General features: G+C 45.5%; 2 protein-coding genes and 1 non-coding gene across 4 annotated transcripts in view; 1 reads left to right on the forward strand and 2 right to left on the reverse strand.

Moving 5' to 3' along the window:
• The window catches only part of ITGB3 (integrin subunit beta 3), a 58840-nt gene that overhangs the window by 475 nt on the left and 32746 nt on the right, over positions 1-25619 (forward strand). Inside the window, exons 2-3 of one of the 2 annotated variants that reach the window (XM_077972307.1) lie at positions 19630-19715; positions 22059-22204. Coding sequence is in view for 1 of the 2 variants with exons in the window: in XM_015119356.3 (XP_014974842.3) it covers positions 19630-19715 (86 nt within the window). In the remaining variant the exon portion in view is untranslated. The remainder of the gene's footprint in view (positions 1-19629; positions 19716-22058; positions 22205-25619) is intronic. The other variant, XM_015119356.3, reaches the window with a different exon arrangement.
• Positions 25-25568, reverse strand: LOC114673163 (uncharacterized). Its single transcript, XM_077972308.1, has 4 exons — positions 25381-25568; positions 16206-16279; positions 15763-15859; positions 25-678 (listed from the first exon to the last, which is right to left on the reverse strand). Exon 4 carries the CDS (start codon positions 582-584, stop codon positions 33-35), a length of 552 nt encoding a protein of 183 aa, XP_077828434.1. The 5' UTR covers positions 585-678; positions 15763-15859; positions 16206-16279; positions 25381-25568; the 3' UTR covers positions 25-32.
• Positions 5248-5309, reverse strand: LOC114673282 (U7 small nuclear RNA). Its single transcript, XR_003724004.1, has one exon. It is a non-coding gene; the product is annotated as a U7 small nuclear RNA (small nuclear RNA).

Consider the following 25619-nt stretch of genomic DNA (forward strand, 5'->3'; position numbering starts at 1 on the left):
CAGGCTGAGAGCCTTCCCGGCCGCCGCGGCGCTCACGGTGCGGTGGGCTCATCTCTGAGTCCCGCCATCAGCCCGGGCTGCGCGCGTCGTTGGTGGTCCCGGTCGGGCCAAGGACTACTGGCCCAGGAGCCAAGGCGAGGTGGGGCTTCCGGGGATTGTTCCCGGGCCTTGGCAGAGGGATGCCGCCGTAGGTTCCTGGGTGAGAGCGAGCGCGCGCGCGGGTTAGCCAGTTTCCCCACGTTTCCAATTTCTCCTGCTACGCTTTCTCCAGGAAAAGGTTTTTTCTTTTTCTTTTTCTCTTTTTTCTTTTTTCCTTCAACTTGGCTTCCTGCGGGATTGTTTTGGAGCAGGATGAGGGCTTTGCCTCCTCCAGTGTCCCCGGGTGGCAGCGGTGCCTCTACTCCCGGGGCAGACCCTGCACCCGAAAAATCTCTAGTGTATTCGGGGAGCCATGAAAAGGCTCCCTTGGGCCAGTGAGATCCTTGGCTTTGTCTCTGGCTGCTGCGCACACCGTCAGCCGTCAAGGCAATCGGCATTCGGCTTCTTTGGTGCTGGGGACACAGGTGGAGGGATGGAGCTGGCATATCCCGGGGTTGCTGACCGTGGTCCTCTCGGAGTCCTTGGAGATTTTGCCTGGGGTGGGGAGAAACCCTGGCTCCTGGTCTGCTGGGGCCGCCTCTGCCTCAGAGGATGACACAAGAGTGCATATAAGTATTTTTAATAAAAACTGTAGTACTCGTAAAACAACCTACACCCTGCAGAAGGGATTTTTTATTTTATTTTATTTTATTTTTTTGAGACGGAGTCTTGCTCTGTCACCCAGGCTGGAGTGCAGTGGCCGGATCTCTGCTCACTGCAAGAGCCGTCCCCCGGATTTATGCCATTCTCCTGCCTCAGCCTCCCGAGTAGCTGGGACTACAGGCGCCCGCCACCTCGCCTGGCTAGTTTTTTCTTTTTTGTATTTTTTAGTGTTAGCCAGGATGGTCTCGATCTCCTGACCTCGTCATCCACCCGTCTCGGCCTCCCAAAGTGCTGGGATTACAGGCTTGAGCCACCGCGCCCTATTTTGTTTTATTTATTTATTTTTTGAGACTGAGTCTCCCTCTGTTGCCCAGGCTGGAGTGCAGTGGTGGGTTCTCGGCTCACTGCAACTTCTGCCTCCTGGGTTTAAGCGATTCTCCTGACTCTGCCTCCCGAGTAGCTGGGATTACAGGCGCCTGCCACCACGCCGGGTAATTTTTGTATTTTTAGTAGAGACAGGGTTTCATCATGTTGGCCAAGCTGGTCTCGAACTCCTGGCCCCAAGTGATCCACTCACCTCGGCCTCTCAAAGTGCTAGGAATACAGGCGTGAGCCACCGCATCTGGCCAGGATTTATTTTAAAAAGGGAAGCTTTGTTGATAAGTTCACTTCAAAGATAAACTATTCGAAAATACTTTAGTGATTCCCTTCAAGACTCTTCTGTGTATGTATAGACGTGTAATTCATCCTGGACAGGGCAAGGATATTATTATTATTATTATTATTATTATTTTTTTTTGAGATGGACTCTCGCTAGAGAGACGGAGTTTCTCCATGTTGGCCAGGATGGTCTCGATTTCTTGACCTTGTGATCCACCTGCCTCGGCCTCCCAAAGTGCTGGGATTACAGGCGGGAGCCACTGCGCCTGGCCAAGGATATCTTGAAGGAGGGATTACAGTTGATGCGAGGGGAATATTGCAGTGGTTATTGCTGAATTTCCTATGTGACAGATCAGCTGATAGTGTTCGAGTGCAGTGAGCAGTCTGATGACTATGACACAGAAATAGGAATCTCCAGCATTCTGCCCTCGTACATGTGGAGCCTTGGATCAGATGCGGGGAATGGAGAAATCTACCAGGGCAACTCAGTCAAAAAAAAAAAAAAAAAAAAAAAGATATGCTTTCCCTGTCCAGGATGAGATGCTTGCCTCCATGCACTTACAACAATTTTTGCTGTCATTAAAAAATTTTCACATTCACAGTATTCCAAATTCACTTTGGAGTGTATTGGATTCCACTGCATTGACATACCTATGTTTGTGTTGAAAAATCAACTTTAAGATATCTGGTCAGGCACGGTGGCTTATGCCTGTTATCCCAGCACTTTGGGAAGTGGAGGTAGGAGGATTGCTTGAGCCCAGGAGTTCGAGACCAGCTTGGGCAACATAGTGAGACCTAATCTCTACTAAAAATTAAAAAAAAAAAATCCTTGGGCAATCTGTTCACAGATTAATCTTGTGATTGGGATGATTCAAGAAGTGGTGATGGGTTGGGCTGGGCTAGCCCCGCACTCTCTGAGAAGCAGCGTACAGTAGTGTTTAAGGGCAGGGGCTCTAAAGTCAGACTTCCAGAGTAATACCCCACCCCCAACTCTGCAAAGTAGTTTCTACTATATTTATATCTGCCATCCCAGTGTTGGTGGCAGGGTCATAAGATCCCTGGGGAAGCAGATGGTGGGATGAGAGTAGGACAGTTGGGTTGGGACTCCAAGTGTCGAAGGGGCACAGAAAGAGCTGAGTGGGTGTGGGAGTGGCACAGAGAGGTTGTCCCAGGGTAGTAGAGTCTGCTTTGGGGAGAACAGAGGTTGATTGAGGATAGCATCAAGTTTTTTATTTTATGTACGAAGGTGATCTTTTTAGCTTCACCCAGGAAGTATGGGTTTTGTGTCTTCCTCGTGTTTAGGTTTTTATTCTGACCTAATTAGGTCTAAGCTGGGGTGTTTATTTCTCTTTTGGAGTTTATATCCTAGAAACTCTCCAGTTGAGGCCCTCTGCAGGAATCCTCAGGTCCTGGAGAAACACAGGAGGAAGGCTTGTTGGCTTCGGAAAGGGAGAGCTATGGTTTAAAACCAGTAAGATGTGGGTTTGATTCTTGACTTTGTCTCCTGTAGGCTCTGTGGCCTTAAATAAGTTACCTAATCTCTTGAGTCCTCAGTTTCCTCATTTGTAAGGTGGAGGAAACAATGCCTATGATTATGCTGATTAAATGAAACAGAGGCACAAAATAAGTATTTAATAAATGACAACTACTATTGTCATTATTCTTCCTATCCATGCTATCTACCATGTATTGGAGGCAAAAGCTGTTACCGCTTCATGCATAAGCACTATGCAGGCTTTCAGAATGAAACTGATGGGGTCCCTTTCAACTTATTCCTCATTGCCGACTTGGCGTATCTCAGCTACTCTAACCCGGCAAGAATCCACAGAAGCAGCCAAGGAGGAAAAAGGCTTATACATTTGCTTTACCCATGAGAAAACCTCAAGCCCCGTATCTGAAAAAAGAGGAAGATAAAAGGATCTATAAGATTTCAAGTTCCATGAGGAGAGGGACATGTCTATTTTGTTCAATACTCTATGCCCACTGCCTGGCACATAGGCAGCAAGATAAATATCTATGGAATGCTATGAAAAGGCATCTATAGATGATGTGCCTCTCTTTAAGAAACCCAATGTTTGAATATTTGCACTCATTCATGTAAGATCCTCAAGTGCTCTGTTTGGATAATCTGGAGGGTATTAAAACATAGCCAAGATTTTGAATTCTTTGGGCATTTGGGCTGCTGCACTGTTGCACCATTTAGACCTGTGATCTGAGAGTGTGAAAAACTCAAGGGATCCTCTGTAAAGTGTCTGTGTTTTTTTTTTTTTCCTCCTGGGAGGAGCCAGTAGAAGGGCAACATTCTCCTTTCTCCCCCTTAGACGTGTGGGTGTGAGGGCAAAGGTGAGGAGTGACAGAGGTCTCCTGGGAAGACCATAAGATGGGGTAAGCACACCACAGTGAGGAGGGGGAGTCTGGCTATGACTCTAGAATTTCCTGATAGAAATTTCTCCTCTAAAGCTCCCCACCCTACTTGGGATCTCTGGTTATCATTCCCTCCCAGTCCCAAGAACCCTTCTTCCCTTGTTGGCAGAAATCTCCAGGAAGCATGCCCACAGGAACCACAACTCATGAATCAGCAGACAGATAATTAACTGAGGGAGTGACTGAGCAGCTTCAGGGATGAACCGCGTGGTTTTACCCAGCCCTCTCTGCTGCCCACAGAGTGGGCCTGCTGCTCCACCCCGTCGCCTCTGCTCCCTCTTCCTGAACCTTGGCCCTTCCTGAGTGGGATCTTCATTGTGCCTGATGGAGCTCAGGCCACTAGTGGAAATGAAGGTGGGAGCAGGGAAATGACTCTGTTTAGGGGAACTGCCTATTCCCCGTGTGGGAACTGCTGGCATTTATTGAAACGTGAAACTCTCCAGCAAAAAAGTGATAGCATCTGCCTTTCTGTCCATGCACACAGTCTCACCAGAAACACTCTTTTTTTTTTTTTTTTGGTTAGGTAATTCGGGTATAATTTTATGTGCAGTAAAATTCACCCTTTTTAGCACGTACAGTTCTATGAATTTTGACAAATGCATACAGTCAAGTAACCATTGCCATTATCAAGATACAGAATATTTCCATCATCCCCCAAAGTTCCCCCAAGCTCTTTTTTTTTTTCTTCTTTTTCTTTATAGAGGCAGGGTCTCACCATGTTGCCCAGGCTGGTCTCGAACTTTTGAGCTCAGGCAATCTGCCCACCTCGGCCTCCCAAACTGTTGGGATTACAGGCATGAGCTACTGTGCCAGGTACCCCCCAGCTCTTTTGTAATTGATACCCTACCCTCAACTCTCATCTGTTGCAACCACTGATCGGTTTCCTGTCCCTGCAGTTCTGTTTTGCAAAATGTCATATAAATGAAATCATGTGGTGTATAGACTTTCAGTCTGGCTTCTTTCACTTAGCATAATACATTTGGGGTTCATCTATGATGCTGCATCTATCAGTAACTCTAAGACATTGTCTGAGGCCACTCCATCTTCCTCAGTGTTGGAACAGTTACCCCTGAAAGCATTGGGACTGGATCCATTAAACCTTGAAGGTGCTACCCACTTTCGGTTTCTAAATTTTCTAATTGGATAGATGTATTTGGCTATATATAAGCCATTAGATTTTCCAGGTGCTAAGTAGTTAAAGACTTCAGGATATTAGAGAGGATTTTGTAGCAACCAACACTTATTATTCTTGCTCATAGGAGTAACAGATATTTTGTGGCCAAATATTGTATGTCATGCTGCTTGGAGCCAGAAGTTGTTGAGTAAACCTGCGGCTATTCTACCTTTTTACATTTTTGGTAGCATCTCTGAAAAAACAACCCACTTGACTTTTTTTTTTTTTCCTCTTTTTTTGGGAGGGTGGGTGGCTTTTTGGCCAAACCAGAAAGCCTGCTAGACAAATTCTAACACTAGATGTAACACTAGATGTCTTTTGTTTTTCTGTCATGTTCCCATGAAAAGACTATTTACCCCACTCTCTCTGTTTTATAGTTGAGTTAGTTCAGTTTCTTAGTTCAGTTAGTGAAGATGTTTAAATATTCAAGGAGAGAAGGAGAAAGAATGAGGTGATACTCATCTTAAAAAAGTCAAAATAGCAAATATTGTTATTTCTCGGCCAGGCGCGGTGGCTCTTGCCTATAATCCCAGCACTTTGGGAGGCCCAGGCAGGCGGATCACCTGAGGTCAGGAGTTTGAGACCAACCTGACCAGCATGGAGAAACCCTATCTATACTAAAAATACAAAATTAGCTGGGCATGGTGATGCATGCCTGTAATCCCAGCTACTCGGGAGGCTGAGGCAGGAGAATCGCTTGAACCCAGGAGGCAGAGTTTGCAGTGAGCAGAGATCACACCATTGCACTCCAGCCTGGGCAACAAGAGCGAAACTCCGCCTCAAAAAACAGAACAAAACAAAACAAATATTGTTATTTCTCAAATAGGTTCATCCACATAGGATCATTGTCAGTCATTAAAATTGCTGGTTCCCTTCCAATTCTATTCCTCTATAATGTTCATATTAATCAGGTGGTGTGTTCTGTTTAGACATTTTCCCCTCACATTTATGATTCTTTGTGTGTGTGTGTGTGTATTCCTTTACTTAAACCCGTGATATATAGTACTTTCTTTCATATAGAAAAAACCTCAGTGCGGAAAGAACAATGTATCTGGAATTAAGAAACCTACATTTGATTCACAGTTCTGCAGGCTTTTTCATCAGCTTGTTGGGTGACTTTGAACAAGTCACCTTACCTTTAGGCTTCAGTCTCTTGCTGTCCCAGGGGCTGCAAAGTGGGACAGAGAAGATGAAGGGAGATACTTCAGTGTGCTCCTGCCCCTCCCCACCACCTTCAACTGGAACTCTTTTAACTAATTAACAATTTGGATTTCATGTAAGGATTTCTTTGGGAAAAAAAGAAGATCCTGCTGTTAAAATCAAGCTTGAAAAACTTTGCACTAGAAGAGAGCTCCAGAAGCTTGGCAAAAGACACATTCAGTAGCCACTTAAAAAGTCCCTGTAGTCAACCCTGCATCTCTTTGCTAATGGAATTTTTGGATAGAGAAACCTGGGTCTATGAGATCCACTGATGGCTCCAAACCCCAACTTTAGCCATTGAGCTTGTTAAACTCCAGATTGAACTTTTGCTGGAGCCGCCTGCAAGGAGCATATTTGACCAATCACCAGGGGAGGGGAGGGTGGTGTTTCCTTCCTGGGACTTCCACAAGTTGAGAACAGACCATACTGTCCTGGGTAGTTCTTGAAGGCTGTGAGAGTGGGCCTGACTTTCTCCATTCGCTTTCATTATTATTATTATTGTTTAAAATTAACAAATAAAAATTATATATATTTGTGATGTGCAACATGATGTCTTGAAATACGTACACATTGTGGAATGGTTAAATGAAGTTAAATAACATACGCATTACCTCACATACATACTTATCATTTATTTGTGGTGAGAACACTTAAAAATCTCCTCTCAGCAATTTTCAGGTAGATGACATATGGTTATTAACTTTAGTCACCATGTTGTACGGTGGATCTCTTGAACTTATTTCTCCTGTCTAACTGAAAATTCATATCCCTTGACCAGCATCTCCTCATGCAACTCATACCCCAAAGCTCATTCTTATGTTCCTGCTAAGTTTGCCATTCCAAGAGGTTTTGATGCTGAAGGTGCAGTTTGTAGAAAGCCCAGCAGACTCTGGGAAGCCTACATTTAAATCAATGAAAATGTCTACAGGGAGGCAGAACAGAGGACATTTCAAATTAGCTTTAATTTTCTTTTAGCTTATAAAAGTAATTAAGCTTATTATTTAAAAAAAAGGCAGCTCAGAAATATAATGCAGAAAGTACAAGTACCAGTTCCTTGTAGTCTTGTCCTTAAAGATAACCACTGTTGATAGTTACTGCAGAGTTTTTTTCTATGTATTTGTCAACATGTATAATTATTTATCATTATTGTTATTTCTCAAATAGGATAATCAATAATAGGATTTTTTTTTTTGAGACAGAGTCTTACTCTGTTGCCCAGGCTGGAGTGCAGTTGCGCGATCCTGGCTCACTGCAACCTCTGCCTCCTGAGTTCAAGCCATTCTCCTGCCTCAGGTTCCCGAGTAGCTGGGATCACAGGCATTTGCCACCACGCTCAGCTAATTTTTGTGTTTTCAGTAGAGACAGGGTTTGGCCATGTTGGCCAGGCTGGTCTTGAACTCCTTACCTCAGGTGATCCACCCGCCTCGGCCTCCCAAAGTGCTGGGATTACACGCATAAGCCACCGCACCTGGCCCATTGTCTCTTAATAATATACTCTAGGCATCTTATGATGTTAGTTTATGGCTTTCCATTATTTATCCCAAGAGCTATAATTCTAGCCATAAGGCATACTGTTTGTTATATGGATATATCAGAATTTACTTAACCAATTCCCTGTTGGCAGACATTGTGGTCATTCCCAATTATTTGCTACTACAAATAAAGCTGCAGGGGATATCCTTACTCATTTATTATATACCTTTGTTTGAGTGTTTCTACAGACTTAATTTCTTGAACAAAAGTTGGCAGGTCGAAGGGCATGCATATATTAAATTTAAATTTTAATAAGTGTTGTCAATTTGTCCTCCAAAACGGTTGAACCAGTTTGCTTTCCTACCAAGACAGGCTGGCAGTAAGGACTGGTGGTAGCACCACGGCCTGCTGTCCACACCCATAACACATGAGCTGGGGGAGGAAGGCTGTAGAACTGGACAGCAGGATGCCAAGGAGGTTACCAATAGGGCACTCCTGGACTGAGCCTTGGACAGCTTGGTACAGACCTGCTTCTTCTGTATACTGAATGAGTCAGATGAGACGTGGGGTCGATGCTAATAAAATTTTCCAGAACTCTTGAGATGCAGTGTTTGAGTGAAACATCAGGCCATCAGGAAGAAATGGCCACTTGTGCACTTCAGGGTTCTTATGTCTTGGGTTGCTAGGCTTCCTGGGGTATGAGTCCACCTGTCGATGCTTTCTGGCTGGAAGAGTGGATACTTCCAGGACTGGCAGCACCTTGAAGATCATCTAATTTGACCCCTGTTTGTTTTACCAAAAAGCAAAAAGGTTGTTTCTGAGAAGTGAAGTGACTTGTCCAAGATCATACAACTGGCTCAGTGGCATTGGTTGGGTCTCTCCCTGGGGGCTCTTGTCTCCTGCCCAGAGTGATTTCTTCACCATATCCTGTTAGAGACAAAGGGCCCTTTCACATCTGACCCTGAGGTGGAGGGGAGGGGATGGGGATTCCTGGCGTAGGAAGTGACTAGAGTGAAAGTAAGGGGGAAGGAAATGAACATTTATTGAGCATCCGCTATAGAGGGTTCTTTCATATGTGTTGTGTCATTTAATCCTAACAACTTGGGAGCACTGGGGAAAGGAAGCAGCTGTCTGTAGTCTCCAGTGCTTGGCTGATGTGGCTGGTTAGACCCGTTAAATACTACAGAGCAGTTATAATTTCTTGACTACGAATGTGACATAGACTCAAAGAGGCACTGGGCCTTAGAGAGAGCACCAGAGAGATGAAGGGATGTGTTTGAGGTCATATGGTCAGAGGAAGGGCAAAGATGGCTTTAGACATGAGGTTTCCTGCTGCTTTGCATGCTGTTTCTGCCATAGCCACCATGTCTGTTGTTTTACGGCCCATGCCTTACCACATTTCTCAGGAGCTGGGTGTTAATTTTAGACCACGACCTTAGAGAAGACAGGGCACTGTCCTGGGATGAGCTTTATGCAGTTTTCAGCACACGACAACCTAATTAACCTTATTGGAGATGATAACCAGACATAATCTGGCTTCATTTACAAGGACAGTACCTGCCCTAGATTTTCCCATTAGCATCATCTTGAAGTGTCAACTCCACAGAGAGACCTTTCCTGACCACATGCTCTAAAGGAGACTCTTTCCCTCATTGCTTGCTATTCCCCGCCCTATTTTTTTCCCTTTGAGACAGAGTCTCACTCCATCACACAGGCTGGAGTGTAGTGGCACGATCTTGGCTCACTGCAAACTCCGCCTCTCAGGTTCAAGCAATTTTCCTGCCTTAGCCTCCCAGGTAGCTGGGATTACAGGCGTGCACCACTATGCCCAGCTAATTTTTGTAGTTTTAGTAAAGACAGGGTTTTGCCATGTTGGCCAGGGTGGTCTTGAACTCCTGACCTCAGGTGATCTGCCCGCCTCGACCTCCCAAAGTGCTGAGATTACAGTGTGAGCCATCATGCCCGGCCTATCCTGCTTTATTTTCTTACAGCATGAAGGGTCAATGAAAGGATATGGCCAGTGGTCAAGACATTTGAACTTTGTCTACAGGGAATCCACTTGGTCAGACAAAAATCCTTCCTGTCTTTTCCTTGTGAACAAAAGTTCTCTGAAAAGGAATTGGGAGGAAAGACTTTATTCCAGTGAACAGTTTGCAAACTGGGGAAACTCAGTTGTTGGTGTCAGAATTGGGAGTTTATAATGTAAGTTCCTGCCCAGGTTCCTGATGAGGTCCACTTATGCAAATGAACAATTCCAACTTGCTTAGTTCTGTTTGGTTGAAACAACTGAGGCCTGACTGGTCAAGGCAGCAGAGCCCTGACTGGTTATTTTAGGTTAGCTCTGGGGGTTCCAAAGTTGAACAGAGGTGTTGATTTTCAGGGAACTCAGAGTAGGTTGTGACCTCTAGTCAGCAAATGGCAGCTTTGCTCTATTTAAAATTTAGGCCCACTTAGCCACTCCGGATCTATCTTGAAGGACTGGCTCTTTCAGGTTCACATTTGTTCACACCCTCAGGCCCTATGAACCATCCATCAGCAAGTCTTTAGATGGAACGTATCTAGAGTCTGACCACATCATTGACTCCGCTACCATCCAAATCTGCTGCCATCTGTTGCCTGGATTATTTTAGTACATTTCTAATTGAATAATAAGTCTCTTTCTTTTTTGCTTCCCTTCTTTCTGTCTTCCACTCAGCAGTCAGGATGATCTTTTTTCGCTCACCTCTGCTCAGATTCCTCAGTGGCTTCCCACTATGTGGAGAAAGAAGCCACACTGTCTACCATGGCCTATAGCTTCCTAGTGTTCTGGTCCCTAACTCCTCTAAGCTCCTCTGTGCTTCTCTCTTCCTCCTTTCTCTCTCTGCCTGCTATTTCTTTAACAGGCTGATGTCCATCCAGATCTTGTCTTGGATTCTTTCTGGAATGTCTGTGCCTTAGATCTTCCCATGATTCACTCTTTAACGTCATTTGAAATGTCAGCTTCATAGAGAGACCTTCTCTCTATGCTCTAAAGGAGAGTCCTTCCCCTCATTGCTTGCTATTCCTTTATCCTGCTTTATTTTCTTACAGCATTTGCCACTGTTAGAAATTGTGCATTTTTGTTGTGTATTTTTTGTTATCATCTTTCTTACTAAAATGTAAGCTTCACGAGAGCAGGGACTCTGTTTAGTTAATCGGTGTGTCTCCAGTGCCTAGGAGAGTGCCTGGCACAGGTAGATGCTCAATGAGCATTTGTCGAGTAAATGAATGAATGAATCAATGACTGACACCACTGATATATACAGGTAGAAAACTGTACAGCTAAAGTAACTGCTTTTCAAACCTTATCCATACGTGGATTAAATGCACCAAAAATTTCATTTCATGCTGGCTTTTTTCAATCATGCAAAGTATTTCATGGCAATGTTCTTCAAAATCATGCCATATAAATGATGGAGATGCAAATCCATTTTGTATTAGTTTCTTAGGGCTGTTGTAACAAAGCACCACAAACTGGGTGGCATAAAACAACAGAAATTCATTCTTGTTGGAAGCTAAAAATCTGAAATTAAGGTGTCAGCAGGCCCGTGGTCCCTCTGAGACTCTGGGTAGAATCATTCCTCCTTCCTAGCTTCTGGTGTTGGCTGGTAATCTTTAGTGTCCCTTAGTTTCTGGCTGCATCACTTCAATCTCTGCCTCACGTGGCATTCTCTCTGTGTGTCTCTGTCTTCATGTGGTGTTTTTCTCTTCTCATAAGGACATCAGTCATGTTGGATTAGGGCCCACCCTAATGATATGAATTGGTTACATCTGCAAAGACCTGATTTCTCTGTAAGGTCATGGTCATGGGCACTGGGTAAGGACTTCAACATATCTTTTTTGGGGACATAAGCCAACTTATAACACGTTTTAATATTGGTGGAGGCAAATTATACACAAATATTTTCCAATGTTAAATACCATATTTAACTGGCTCTGATATACTTAAAAACAGTTTTAAATCTCTGAAATCAGGATATATACTATATCCACAGTGTTAGATTTGATGAAATATGGTTGCCTGGATTCCCTACAGCTTACTGGAGCTTTTTGCTCAGAGCACAGAGGTGTGCGTTACCTTAAACTCCACCTCTTTGTCTCCTCCTTCTTTGAGTTACTTAGCTGATGCTACATTTAAGGAAGGAACAAAATTAAAATAAACTTTCTTGGCCACTTGCTCTAGAGAAACCACTTGTGCCTATGTAGGACAGTAAGCATGAGATGTTTTGTTTTTTCATGAGTCACACGACCAGGTGACTACAATGAGGCACCATGTGAGTCACCCACTGTCCCCATGGACCTAATTGGGTAGTGACCAGTCAAAGGTCAGTGGCAGGGCTGGGGACCCAGATTAGAATTCCTTTCTGGCAGAGTGATAGATGTCCATAGTGTTTGCAGATCATCCTCCCTTCTCGATAAACACCTCTCACTCTGACTTAGCCCTCTCCTGTAGTCCCCTGTCCTCATTAGGGTGGCCTGTTCCTACAGTCCAACATCCTGTCTCATTGGACAACATGTCCTCAAAATAGCCGCCATTGACGCATTATGACTTCCACTGGATCCAATTCCCTCCCTTGTTTCCTTTGTTCCTTCATTTTTCCCACCCTTTGTCTCACTTCTGGTTCTGTGATTCAAGCTGATGTACCAAACCACAACCTTCTACTTCTACTTTCCAGGCAAACTTCTTGGCTGGTCTTGATTGGATTAAAATTTTTATTTTCAAAAAACTTTTTCGAGGCAGGGTCTCACTTTGTTGCCCAGGCTGGAGTGCAGTGGCACGATCACAGCTCGCTGCAGCCTCAAATTCCCAGGCCCAGCTGATTTTCCTGCCTCAGCCCCTGAGTAGCTGGGACTGCTGGTGCATGCTACCATGCCCAGCTAATTTTTAAAAAAATTTTCATAGAGATGGGGGTCTCACTATGTTCCCCAGACTAGTCGCCAACTCCTAGGTTCAAGCAGTCCTCCTGCTTTGGCCTCCCAGAATGCTGGGATTACAGGCATAAGCCTGGATTTTCGAAGACTAATATTCCTAACCCCATTTAGAAGCCACATCTAACAATTAAACATTTTACCCTGGTGTGATACTTTCTGGCTGCACACTCCCACCACTCCTTCTGCTCAGGGCATACTAAACTTCATGTCTAGTATCCCCTAGAATGATGTCATCAAGGAAAAAAAAGTATTCACCTGCCCTAAACAACCTGAGACTCAGGATAAAAACAACAATAAAACCAATATAAATTATAGCAGCAGCAGCAGCAGCAGTATTTATTGAGTACTTTCTGTGTTCCAGCTGTTGTGCTAGAGTTTTACAGGGTTTGGTTTATTTCATCCTTACAACCACCCTGTGAAGACTGGGGTCAATCCACCTTGTCCCCGGCTCTGGCTAACCTGTCAGAGGAAAGGGGTGGTAGGAGGTACGAGTTGTTTGTTCTTTAAGTGACATTATGGTGAAGATTCCCACTTTAGCAGGACTGAGTCTGGGCCCCAGAGAATGAGCAGGAACATAGGCTTTATGAATGACTTGAAATAGAGGCCCAAACTTCTTCCACATGTTCAGGAGGGAGTAGTGGGCTCAGAGCAACAACTCATTGAATCAGCATGGGCCCAGTGCAGAGACTTCTGATGAGTCAGTCACTTTTAACCACTGAATTCCAGGGAACTGTCTGGGTAGCAGGACTTGGTTGGGGGTAATATGGGGGGTTCATTGGTTCTCATGAAATCAATCTGTGATTCATTAAAAAGAGTGGATAAAGGGACTGGGTAACCACGACTCTCCAGGCATGACTTCCTAAAGAACAAATCCTGGCACCTCATTTTATCCTCTGGGGTCAGAGACCACTGGTTCACTGGGAGGGACCTGCTGTTATTTATTTTGTATCTTGCAGAGCTTCCTATTGTGGCTCATAGAGACTCATAGGGAAATCAAGGACTCATAGGGAAATGCTAATTTGAGAATAAATGGATGGTTAATAGATAGACTGGGAAAAGTCCTAAAAAGTAATCCGACAGTGTCTGTATTAGTTCATTTTCATGCTGCTAATAAAAACATACCCAAGATTTGGTCATTTATAAAGGAAAGAGGTTTAATTGACTCACAGTTCAAGATGGCTGGGGAGGCCTCAGGAAACTTACAATCATGGTGCAAGGTGAAGCAAACACGTCTTTCTTCACATGGTGGCAGGAAGGATAAGTGCCAAGTAAAAGGGAGAAAAGCCCCTTATAAAACCATAAGATCTCATGAGAACTCACTCACTATTATGAGAACAGCAGCATGGAGGTAACTGCCCCCATGATTCAATTACCTCCCATCAGGTCCCTCCCACAACACCTGGGGATTATGGGAACTACAATTCAAGAGGAGATCAGGGGGTTGGGGCAGGGGCCACACTGCCAAACCGTATCATTTCACCCCTAGCGCCTCCCAGATCTCATGTCCTCACATTTCAAAACACAATCATGACTTCCCAACAGTTCCCCCAAATCTTAACTCATTCCAGAATCAACCCGAATGTCCAAGTCCAAAGTCTCATCTGAGACAGGGCAAGTCCCTTCTGCCTATGAGACTGTGAAACTGAAAGCAAATTAGTTACTTCCTAGATACAATGGGAGTATAGGCATTGGGTAAATACAGCCATTCCAAATGGGAGAAATTGGCCAAAAAAAAGGGGCTACTGGCCCCATTCAAGTCTGAAATCCAGCAGGACAGTCAAATTGTAAAGCTGCAAAACGATCTCCTTTGACTCCATGTCTCACACCAAAGTCATATTGATGCCAGAGATGGGCTCCCATGGCCTTGGGCAGCTCCACCCTTGTGGTTTTGCAGGGTACAGCCTCTCTACCAGCAACTGTCATGGGCTGGTGTTGAATGTCTGCAGCTTTTCCAGGCACATGGTGCAGGCTGTCAATGGATCTACCATTCTGGTCAGGAGGATGGTGGTCCTCTTCTCACAGCTCCACTAGGCAGTGCCCAAGGAGGGGGGCTCTATGTGGGGGCCTCGACCCATATTTCCCTTGTGCACTCCCCTAGCAGAGGCTCTCCATGAGGGCCTTGCCCTGTAGCAAACTTCTGCCTGGACATCCAGGGGTTTCCACATCCTCCGAAATCTAGGCAGAGATTCCTAAACATCAATTCTTGACTTCTGTGCACCTGCAGTCTCAACACTACATGGAAGCTGCCAAGGCTTGGGTCTTGCATCCTCTGAAATCATGGCCCGAGCTCTAAATTGGTCACTTTTAGCCATGGCTAGAGTGGCTGGGATGCAGGTCACCAAGTCCCTAGGCTGCACATAGCAGGGAGACCCTGGGCCTGGCCCAGGAAACCATTTTTTCCTCCTAGGCCTCTGGGCCTGTGATGAGAAGTGCTGCCATGAAGGTCTCTGACATGCCCTGGAGACATTTTCCCCATTGTCTTGGTAATTAACATTCAGCTCCTAGTTACTTATTTCTGTGGCTGACTTGAATTTCTCCACAGAAAATGGGTTTTTCTTTTCGATCACATTATCAGCCTGCAAATTTTCCAAACCTTTATGCTCTGCTTCCCCTTGAATGCTTTGCTGCTTAGAAATTTCTTCTGACAGATACCCTAAATCATCTCTCTCACGTTCAATATTCCACAGATCTCTAGGTCAGGGGCAGAATGCTGCCAGTCTCTTTGCTAAAGCATAGCAAACATGACCTTTACTCCAGTTCCCAATAAGTTCCTCATCTCCTCTGAGACCACCTCAGTGTGGACTTCATTGTCCATATCACTATCAGCATTTTGGTCAAAGTCATTCAACAAGTCTCTAGGAAGTTCCAAACTTTACCACATCTTCCTGTATTCTGAGCCCTCCAAGTTTCTAGGAGGCTCCAAACTTTCCCACATTTTCCTGTCTTCTTCTGAGCCCTCCAAACTGTTTCAATTTCTGCCTGTAACTCAGTTCCAAAGTCACTTTCACATTTTTGGTATCCTTACAGCAGCACTCCATTCTACCATTACCAATGTACTGTAATAGTCTGTTCTCACACTGCTAATAAAGATATACCCAAGACCAGGTAATTTATAAAAGAAAGAGGTTTAGTTGACTCACAGTTTAACATGACTGAGAAGGCCTCAGGAAACTTACAATCATGGTGGAAGGGGAAGCAAACACATCCTTCTTCACATGGTGGCAGGATGGAGAAGTGCTGAGCAAAAGGGGGAAAAGCCTTTTATTAAACCGTCAGATCTTGTGAGAACTTTCTATTAGAAGAACAGCAACATGTGGGTAACCATCCCCATGATTCCGTTACCTCCCACTGGGTCCCTTTCATGACATGTAGAGATTATGGGTACTGCAATTCAGATGAGATTTGGGTGGAGACACAGCCAAACCATATCAGTGCCCATACCTCCCATGGTCCTCTTCCCTCTTCTAACATTTCTTGATGTCCCTTGTGCTTCTCTCTCTTGTGAATATCAATGGCATTTATGTCCAGAATTACCCCTTTGCATGCCAATTCCCATGGAAACTCCAGAAAGGGAGGGAGATACCTAAAATAGTTCAGGCTGTGCTCCTCTCAGAAGTCTTCTGATAGGGGAAAAGGAGAGGCTATGTCCACATCTGCCTGGGAAGACAGCAATCAATCAAAGGAATGCTGAAATGAATTAGTGAATAGATTCAAAATTGGTTAATATTCTACAAGGCAATAAACCTTAACCTGTGGGGGATAACCTTTTCTATCAGACAGAAATCATTGGTATTGTTGTTGGATAAGAATAATATACATTGTTCTCTAATGAGATCACTTGGACTCAGGAAGGGGAACATCACACACCGGGGCCTATCATGGGAAGGGGGGAGGGGGGAGGAATTGCATTGGGAGTTATACCTGATGTAAATGATGAGTTGATGGGTGCTGACGAGTGGATGGGTGCAGCACGCCAACATGGCACAAGTATACATATGTAACAAACCTGCACGTTATGCACATGTACCCTAGAACTTAAAGTATATATAAAAAAAAAAGAATATACTGGAAATGAGAGAGATGGATACTTGTAAAAAAAATATATATATACACATTGTTCTCTTATCTAAATAATTTACCTTGTACACCATAGTATGATTATGATTAGATTAAAATGTTATGTTAGCCAGTTCTAGCAGCTATAACAAAATGCCATAAACTGGGTGGCTTAAACAGCAAACACTTATTTGTTTATTTATTTTGAGACGGAGTCTCGCTCTTGTCACCCAGGTGGAGTGCAGTGGCGTGATCTCGGCTCACTGCAATCTCTGCTTCCTGGGTTCAAGTGATTCTCCTGCCCCTCCCAAGTAGCCTCCCAAGTAGCTGGGATTACAGGCGCCCACGCCAGTGCCCGGCTAATTTTTTGTATTTTTAATAGAGACAGGGTTTCACTATGTCGGTCAGGCTGGTCTTGAATTCCTGACCTCAGGTGATCTATGTGCCTCGGCCTCCCAAAGTGCTGGGATTACAGGCGTGAGCCACCTCACCTGGGCTATTTTTTCTTTTTTTTAGACGGAGTCTCACTCTCGCCCAGGCTGGAGTGCAGTGGTGCTATCTCGGCTCACTGTGAGCTCTGCCTCCTGGGTTCACACCATTCTCCTGCCTCAGCCTCCCGAGTAGCTGGGACTACAGGCGCCCGCCACCATGCCCAGCTAATTTTTTGTATTTTAATAGAGACGGGGTTTCACCGTGTTAGCCAGGATGGTCTTGATCTCCTGACCTCGTGATCTGCCCGCCTTGGCCTCCCGAAGTGCTGGGATTACAGGCGTGAGCCACTGCGCCCGGCCTATTTTTTTTTTTTTTAATTAAAGAATAATATACAATGTTCTCATCACGACTCATTTCCTTTTTTTTTTTTTTTGAGACAGAATCTCGCACTATTGCCTGGGGTTGGAGTGCAGCGGTTATCATTTCCATTTTTATGGTTTTCGATAGGTCAATATCTACTCTTACAGTATTGTAAAATATCCTGATTAATAGAAGCCAAACAATAGGTAAATACTCTTAGAAAATCAGATAATCCCTAAGCATGGTGGGTCAGCTAGTCAACACTTTGCATTACATTGAAAGGACATTTGTATTTTCTTTGCCTGTTTCCAAATTTTATATTTTCTTTTTCTTTCTTTCTTTCTTTCTTTCTTTCTTTCTTTCTTTCTTTCTTTCTTTCTTTCTTTCTTTCTTTCTTTCTTTCTTTCTTTCTTTCTCTTTCTTTCTTTCTTTCTTTTTCTTTCTTTCTTTCTTCTTTCTTTCTTTTCTTTCCTTCTCTCTCTCTCTCTCTCTTTCTTTCCTCTCTTTCTCTCTTTCTTTCTTTCTTTTTTCTGAGATGGAGTCTCACTCTGTCACCCAGGCTGGAGTGCAGTGGCATGATCTCACCTAACTTCAGCCTCTGCCTCCCTGGTTCAAGTGATTCTCCTGCCTCAGCTTTCTGAGTAGCTGGGATTACAGGCACACACCACCATGCCCAGCTAATTTTTGTACTTTTTAGCAGAGACGAGGTTTCACCATGTTGGCCAGCTGGTCTCAAACTCCTGAACTCAAGTGATCTGCCTGCCTCGTCCTCCCAAAGTGCTGGAATTACAGGCATGAGCCATCACGCCCGGCCATAATTTTTCTTTACAATATTGTGTGTGTGTTTGTGTGTATACACTCATTTTCTGAGTATGTTTTTGTCCAGGCATTGGGAAGGAGGGAATTCAGTCACACTGTAATAAAATGAATGGAGACCGCTAAATAAGAAGTTTTGGGGACACTGGGAAAACATCTCAATGGTCAGGCTGATTTCTCCAAAATACGTTTGCTGGTCTTACCAGCTAGGTGCAAAGAGGTCCCTTTGGAAAACTGCATGAAGGAGCTGTCAGGGTAACTGGGTCATGGGGAGGAACAGATCCCTCACATTCTGCTGCTTATATTGGAAAAAACCTCCCTAAGGCACTGCAGGAGGCAGGGTTCACCTGGGGGAGCAGGAATGCTGAGCTAGGCAATTAGAGAGGACGGTGGCTTCTGTCTAAGCAGATGCCTGGGTTTGGCTTCCTGGCTGAGCTTCTCAAGGTGGTTTTGGTTTTCCTGGTTGTTCCTGCTCGTCCTCCTAGCCTTTGCTGTGTCCTTTGACAGTATGAGGACTGTTCACATTTGAAGCACCTTATAGTGTACCAAGTGCTTCCCTTACCTCACTGAATTTTTGTACAAATCCTGTGAGACAGATATTGTCATCCCATAGAGGCTAGTTGAGTTGCCCAAGGTCATGAAGTAGTTAGTAGAAGAACATTCAAAATTCAAGCACAAACCTTCCAACTCTAAAATTCCATGTTCTTTCAGTGTATATCGGTCAGCCTTTTCTAACATTTCTGCACTTCCTCATAGAGCATTTTATGGTTGAATTCCAAGATATATGCATTGAGAAGCTTGAGAAGATTTCACATTTGCTTTTCTTTTGCCAGCCAGTGGGAGACTGCCACCGAAGTCACCCTGCCCTCCACGGCCCCACTGTATTTAGGCTGTGTGTTAATGTCAGTACATCTGGGCCTTGGATCCCCTGTGTAGTGGCTGTGAATATCACTAGAATGACTGAAGAGGGAATACATTGCCATTTTTCTGGGCCTCAGAGATATTTTCATTTGCACAATGTAGGTGTCAAACAAGTTGTTAATTAAAGCCTTTCTATCAGTTACCATCTGAGACTTGGGTCCATGGCTGAGCCTTGCCCTATCACTTGTTACCACTGTGGCCTCATCAGTTGAGAGTGGTGATGAGTTTCTCCTGATTTTCCTCCTCCTCCTTCTTCCTTACCAATAATCTGTATTTGGTAGATGTCTGTGTTATGGTTAGGGTGTGTTTGTGTGCACCTGAGAGCTGTAAACCTGGACATTGGGAAAGTTGTGAAGGATGGGGCAGGTAAGTACCTTCACTGAGCCAAATCTGGTGCTAATGCCTTTGTCTGTCTGTTGCAGGGCCCAACATCTGTACCACACGAGGTGTGAGCTCCTGCCAGCAGTGCCTGGCTGTGAGCCCCATGTGTGCCTGGTGCTCTGATGAGGTAAGGAGCAGATACCAGACCTTGTTTCTTCTCCAGACTAAGCTGCTTTTGTGCACAAAGAGACCCATGAAGTTATCACCTCCCTCTTGAATACATGTACCCCTTGTCCCTTCTAAGCAAAACTTTGATGAATTTTTCCCATTGATGGATGGTGAGGAGCTGTCATGGGGATGTTGCTAGGAATACTATCCCGAGTCTACCATACAGCCCCTTGCCCCTGCCAGTTTGGCTGGACCTCCTGTCCTCTCTGTAACCATTGCTGCCCTTTCTCACATTTTGCTTGCTTTTTTCCCTAAGAAAAATAGTTTATTTTTAATTTTTTGGTAGAGACAGGGTCTCACTATGTTGCCCAGGCTGGTCTCAAACTCCTAGACTCAAGAGATCCTCCCACCTTGGCTTCCCAGTGTGCTGGGATTTCATGTGTGAGCCACCATGCCCAGCCCATTGCTTGCATTTCTTGGGGTGGAATATCCCAGGGAAGCAGGTGTCAGGTCTCAAAAGGAGAGGCAGCAAGGGGTATAGGTACAGATGGGTTTGGGAGGGGTGCTGGCTTACTTCTTTTTCCTAGAGGTTAAAAAAGGCAAATAGAAGAGGAATCTTGTGCTTGTGTGTGTGGATGTTTAGTCAGAAGATCCTTTCTCTTCCCTTTTTGACGATTGGGCCTCATGGCTTTACATTTTTCTTTCTCTCCTTCTTTCCTTCCTTCCTTCTCACAGGTGTTGAGGAAAGGAGCCGGGCCCACTTGGTGAGGACGGAAGGGGGACAGGAAAGGGTTAGTTGTGTCTAGGCAGAGGGTTTGTTGTGTCTGGGGCCCTAGGGAATGAGTGTGTCTGAGGGAATGGCTGTGTTTGTGGCTGGGATGGAAATTTGGAGCTGGCAAGAGCTGATGGGGTGGGGGTGGGAGATGAATGTGGTTGGGGAGATTCGGTGATTATAGAGTCTGAGGCTGAGTCACTGGCACGGCCAGCAGGTGGTTACCTGAGTTCCTGGCCTGGCTGCGGCTCAGCTACCTGAGGCGTCCTCTCTGTCCCACAGCGAGTCCCAGCCCTGTCCAGTTTTATGACCACTCCAATCCAGCCCCTCAGTCTCTCTGCTTCTTTTCCAGATCCACTGAGTTTCCTAAAAAGGCAACCTCCCTGGCCGGCTGTGGGGAGGGGCGGGAGCTGGGAGGCTGTGTTTATCACCGGCCAGGAGGGCTGCCAGAGCAGCAGAGGCCAGCTCCGCACGTTGCTTTGGCCTCTTTGCCGTTCAGCATGGGAACTGCTTCCAGAGGCAGCTGCCCAACATCTGGGCCACACTGACTTCATTTAGCAAATGAAACCTTCCCTGGGGCTAGGGAAGGGGAGTAAGGGGGAATGGATGAGTCCTTCTCCTCCACCCCCGCAGGTTCTCCTCCCCTCTGGGCTAAGCTGGCTGCTCAGTGTGATGTAGCCTGCTCCCTCCTCATTTGCTATGTCCTCCTTCTTCCCATCGTGATATTACTAAAGCTTCTTTTACCAGGAAGTTGCAATTCTGCAACTGAATGCTGGAAGAAGGGAGAGCTGAATGGGGAGGGGGCCTTGGGTAGCCCAAAGCCTTCAGGAACAGAGGAACATCAGGACAGAAGCCCTAGTGTCACTCAAAGGGTGCTTCCACCTTTTCCTCCTTCCCTCCTTTCCAACCCAAAGCAAGAGAAAATGCAGGCATCTCTGGCCCAGAGAAGCTGGGGAAAAAGAAAACTTACTTGGAGGGTCTGTCCTGCTCCCTATCCCCTGTTTTTCATCCCTCTTGATCTGCATAGGGACTAGCCATGCAGCTGAGGTGGGCTGAGGCCTGAACAGACAAAGCCCTTAGGTCACGTAACCAGATTTCAAAGATGCAAATGTAGAATATTTATGGGTGACTGTTGTGCTCCTTGTCCCCTGGCAGGCCTGGGGAGGGCAGAGGGAAAGGTGCAGGGTAGATCAGAGCATGACGTAGGACCAGCCAAGAATGAGGGGTGCAGTCAGCCAGGAAATGCGCGCAGCTAGGACCAAAGAAAACAAATGGAGGGAGGTAGAAAGTCCAGTAAGATATTCCCTGGGAGAATGGCATATAAACATGAAAGGAGGCGGGGCCGAGGTTAGTGAAGGACTACAACTATCCCTGAGCAAGAGGGAGGAGGGAGAGAAGGAAGGGTGGGACAGAATGTGGCGACCAGGGAGGGATGGAAGGTGGGAATCCTGGACTGTAACCTGAACATAAAAGCTATTTTGTTCCTGAGAGGAGCAGGGCTTCCCCTGGATAGGCTAAGTTTAACTGCTGAAAATGCTTTGGACATTGATTTCAAAAAACCAAAGGTGAACTGTCTGGTTCATTTTGTAGGTAATTTGTCAGATAATCAAACCCTGGAGAGCCCTCTGTTCTTCTTCCTCCCCTGAGTTGGCTGTTCCAGGCAAGCTGGCAGTGCCTGGAAAAACAACTGGTTGGGCTCGGCTTTCCCCTTGGTCCTAGACGACTGGAGCTCTTGGGTGTGTATAGTGAGAGCTTGGCTGGGTAAGAGGAAAACATAGCCAACATGGATGAGCATGGAGTTTTGGGCCCATGTGCATAGGGTGTGTTCTTGGAGGGTTGGATACTGACACGAGTTGGGGTGGTGTGCTCTCTCTGGAGCCGGCTTCAACTCGTGGTCTTAGTCTCAGCAGTGCCATGCTGGAGTCTAGAACCTCCCAAACGCATTTGGTATTGAGAATTGCCTGGGGTGCTTGTTAAAAATAAAGGTTCCCAGGATGGACCCTGGGTTTATTACATCAGAATGGGTTGTTATGATAGCAAGTTTGACAAACATTGCTAATTGAAGGGCCACCGGGGTTGGGGTCAAGGTGGATGGAGGTGGAGTTAAGGTTGCCAGATAAATACAGAACATCCAGCCTGGTGCCTGTAGTCCCAGCCACTCAGGAGGCTGGGGTGGGAGGATTCTCTGAGCCTACGATTTTGAGGCTGTAGTGCACCATGATCATGTCTGTTTATAGACACTGCACTCTAGGCTGGGTAACATAGGGAGATCCTGTCTCTAAAAAATGAATCTAAAATACAGAACATCCATTTAAATTTGAATGAAACAAAAAATAACTTTTAGTATAAGTATGTCCCAAATATTTGCTAAATTTGGCAACCCTACAGTGGAGGGATATACTAGGAATTCTTATATAAGCCTGAGTACACCCTGGAAGATGGGCCAGCTTCCCACTTAGCCTGATAACCAAGGGTGACAGAGGAAGAAGGGGTTTGAGTCTAGCAAAGTAGAGGAAGACTCTAATAGGATTTCCTTCTCATTTTCTTCTCTGCAACTGCAGGACAAGATATAGGCCATGATTTACATTTCTTTGTAATCACAAACATAATTTTATTCTGACTTGTCTTTTTTCTATTTATTTTTAATCTGGAGGATAAATGTTCATCTTGAGAGTTTTGCTCCAACTTATCATTATAAAAGGAAGTATAATACTAAGAGTGCTCGTCTCCTTGTAAACAATGAAATGTGAATACCAACAACTATAAACAAAAATGCTTCATGTTCCTCCCCTCCTCCTTTCTGCCCTCTTTATTCTTTTCTCTTTACATGTTCAAGTGATTTCTTGTCCTCACCAGATGAGTTAATCAAGACAACAATGGATGGGAGTTGTTTTGGTGGCGCTTGGGGGTAAAAAATGTACTGGAGCATATCGACTCTCCCTGTCCAAGAAAACAGTATGAAATAATAGTAGTTAACTGTAAAAAAGAGTTACCTGCTGGGTGCAGTGTCTCATTCCTGTAATCCCAGCACTTTGGGAGGCCAAGGTGGGCGGATCACTTGAGGTCAGGAGTTTGAAACCAGCCTGACCAACATGGTGAAACCCCGTCTCTACTAAAAATACAAAATTAGCTGGGCGTGGTGGCGTGTGCCCGTAATCCCAGCTACTAGGGAGGCTGAGGCAGGAGAATCGCTTGAACCTGGGAGGTGGAGGTTGCAGTGAGCCGAGATCGCGCCATTGCACTACTCCAGCCTGGACAACAAGAGTGAAACTCCATCTCAAAAAAAAAAAAAAAAAAAAAGAGTCACCTTATATTTGCATTTATTTGTTTATACTATATCCTAAAGCAGGGACCCCAATTCCCGGTCCATGGCCTATTAGGAACCAGGCCGCACAGCAGGAGGTCAACAGCAAGGGAGTGCGCATTACCGCCTGAGCTCCGCCTTCTGTCAGATCTGCGGTGGCATTAGATTCTCATAGGAGCTCAAACCCTACTGTGAACTGCGCATGGGAGGGATCTAGGTGGTTCACTCCTTATGAGAATCAAACTAATGCCTGATGATCTGGGGTGGAACAGTTTCATTCTGAAACCATCCCCACCTCCCTGTCCATGGAAAAATTGTCTTCCATGAAACCAGTCCCTGGTGTCAAAAAGTTGGGGACCTCTGTCCTAATGGATTTCAGTATAGTTAACTTATATTGAGATTTTTCTATTTTGAAAGCATTTCACATTCACAGTCTTCTTTTACTTCCTGACCAACCCTGTGAAATAGGCAGGATAATGACAACTATTCATGTTGTACTTTCCCAGTTTCCAAAATGGAATTAATGGAGAATGGTACTAAGAGCATGTGTCACCCTCCCAGGAGAGGGAGGTAATTCAGCCAGCTTGCAGGGTGCTGGCTGGAACCTCCCACCTCTGTGCTCAGGCCCTTCCCCTGGGTCTTGGCTATTTTTGCCCTTTTTGTGTAACATCCGGTTTCCCTGGGAACTGGAACTTTAATATCCACTCCTCCCCCTTCTAGCTTTCTGCCTGCATAACCTGGTGATATTCCTTCTACCTTCTCAGCCTGGGTTACCAAGAAAGGGAATGTTGCCCAAGTATGTTGAGGTCACTGCCTTGGTGCTCTTCTGGAACAGGGCTCTCGTGGAGAACTTGGCTGACGAGCAGGCCTGTTATATTCCTGACCTCTGATGTCAGCAACCACAGAGGGAGGGAGGGAGGCAGTTTTGTTTTTCAGTGTTTAATTTTTCTAAGGAAACTCATAACAAACCATTAGGACTGTCAGCACATCTTAGCGCTTCAAACCCTCTTCTCATTAGGACGGCCACATTAGAAAATAGGAGTCAGGAAACTCCCGTCTAATGCATTCTCTTGCTCTGCTGATGGAGCCTGAAGATGCATGATGGCCTTGCTGCTCTCATCCCGTTTGCTGGGCTCCCATCCCTGCTGTCTTTTTCAGCATCTATCTTGGTCCTGGAAAGGATCCGCTCCTCACTGCATTCTGATTTCTCCACTGCCTTTTTGGGAAGGTTTTCTCCCTGGGGCTTTGTGGGCAGCTGGAATCAGAGATAAGATTGGGACGTTTTTTGAGCAAGAAAAAGACTGCTTCCGAGGAGGAAGGGGTAGGAGAGGTGGGCAGGGACAACAGGAGGAGTCTGGGCACAAAACCTGAAGTGCCCAAGCTCTCCCCATGTCATTCCATCCTCAGCCACAGCTGGGTGCAGGGGAGATTTTCATCTTCCTCAGAGTTGTGGAAGGTCTATGATGTCCCTGTTGGAGTATTTGCCACCAGGAAGGTTAAGTCTCATTCAGTGATTTCCATTGCTGAGGCCAGCTCCCTGCCTGCACACCTGTGAAGCTGAGAGAGAAAGAAAGAAAGAAGCTGCTGGCTTCCAGAAACTCTACTTACTTCTTGCCTGGGCCAGGGTAGTCCTCATGCTGTTGGTGTTGCTCATGTCCCCATCCACGTGGGGAAGGCTTCAGCCCATGAAAGGGGGATCGGACTGGAGAGGGAGAGAGACTTTAAGCATTGGGAAGGGTTTTGGGTTACAGGGTTTTTTGTTTTTGTTTTGAGATGGGGTCTTACACTGTCACCTAGACTGGGGTGCAGTGGTGTGATCTTGGCTCACTGCAACCTCCGCCTCCCTG

This window comes from Macaca mulatta, chromosome 16 (assembly GCF_049350105.2).
Source record: "Macaca mulatta isolate MMU2019108-1 chromosome 16, T2T-MMU8v2.0, whole genome shotgun sequence".
NCBI lineage: Eukaryota > Metazoa > Chordata > Mammalia > Primates > Cercopithecidae > Macaca > Macaca mulatta.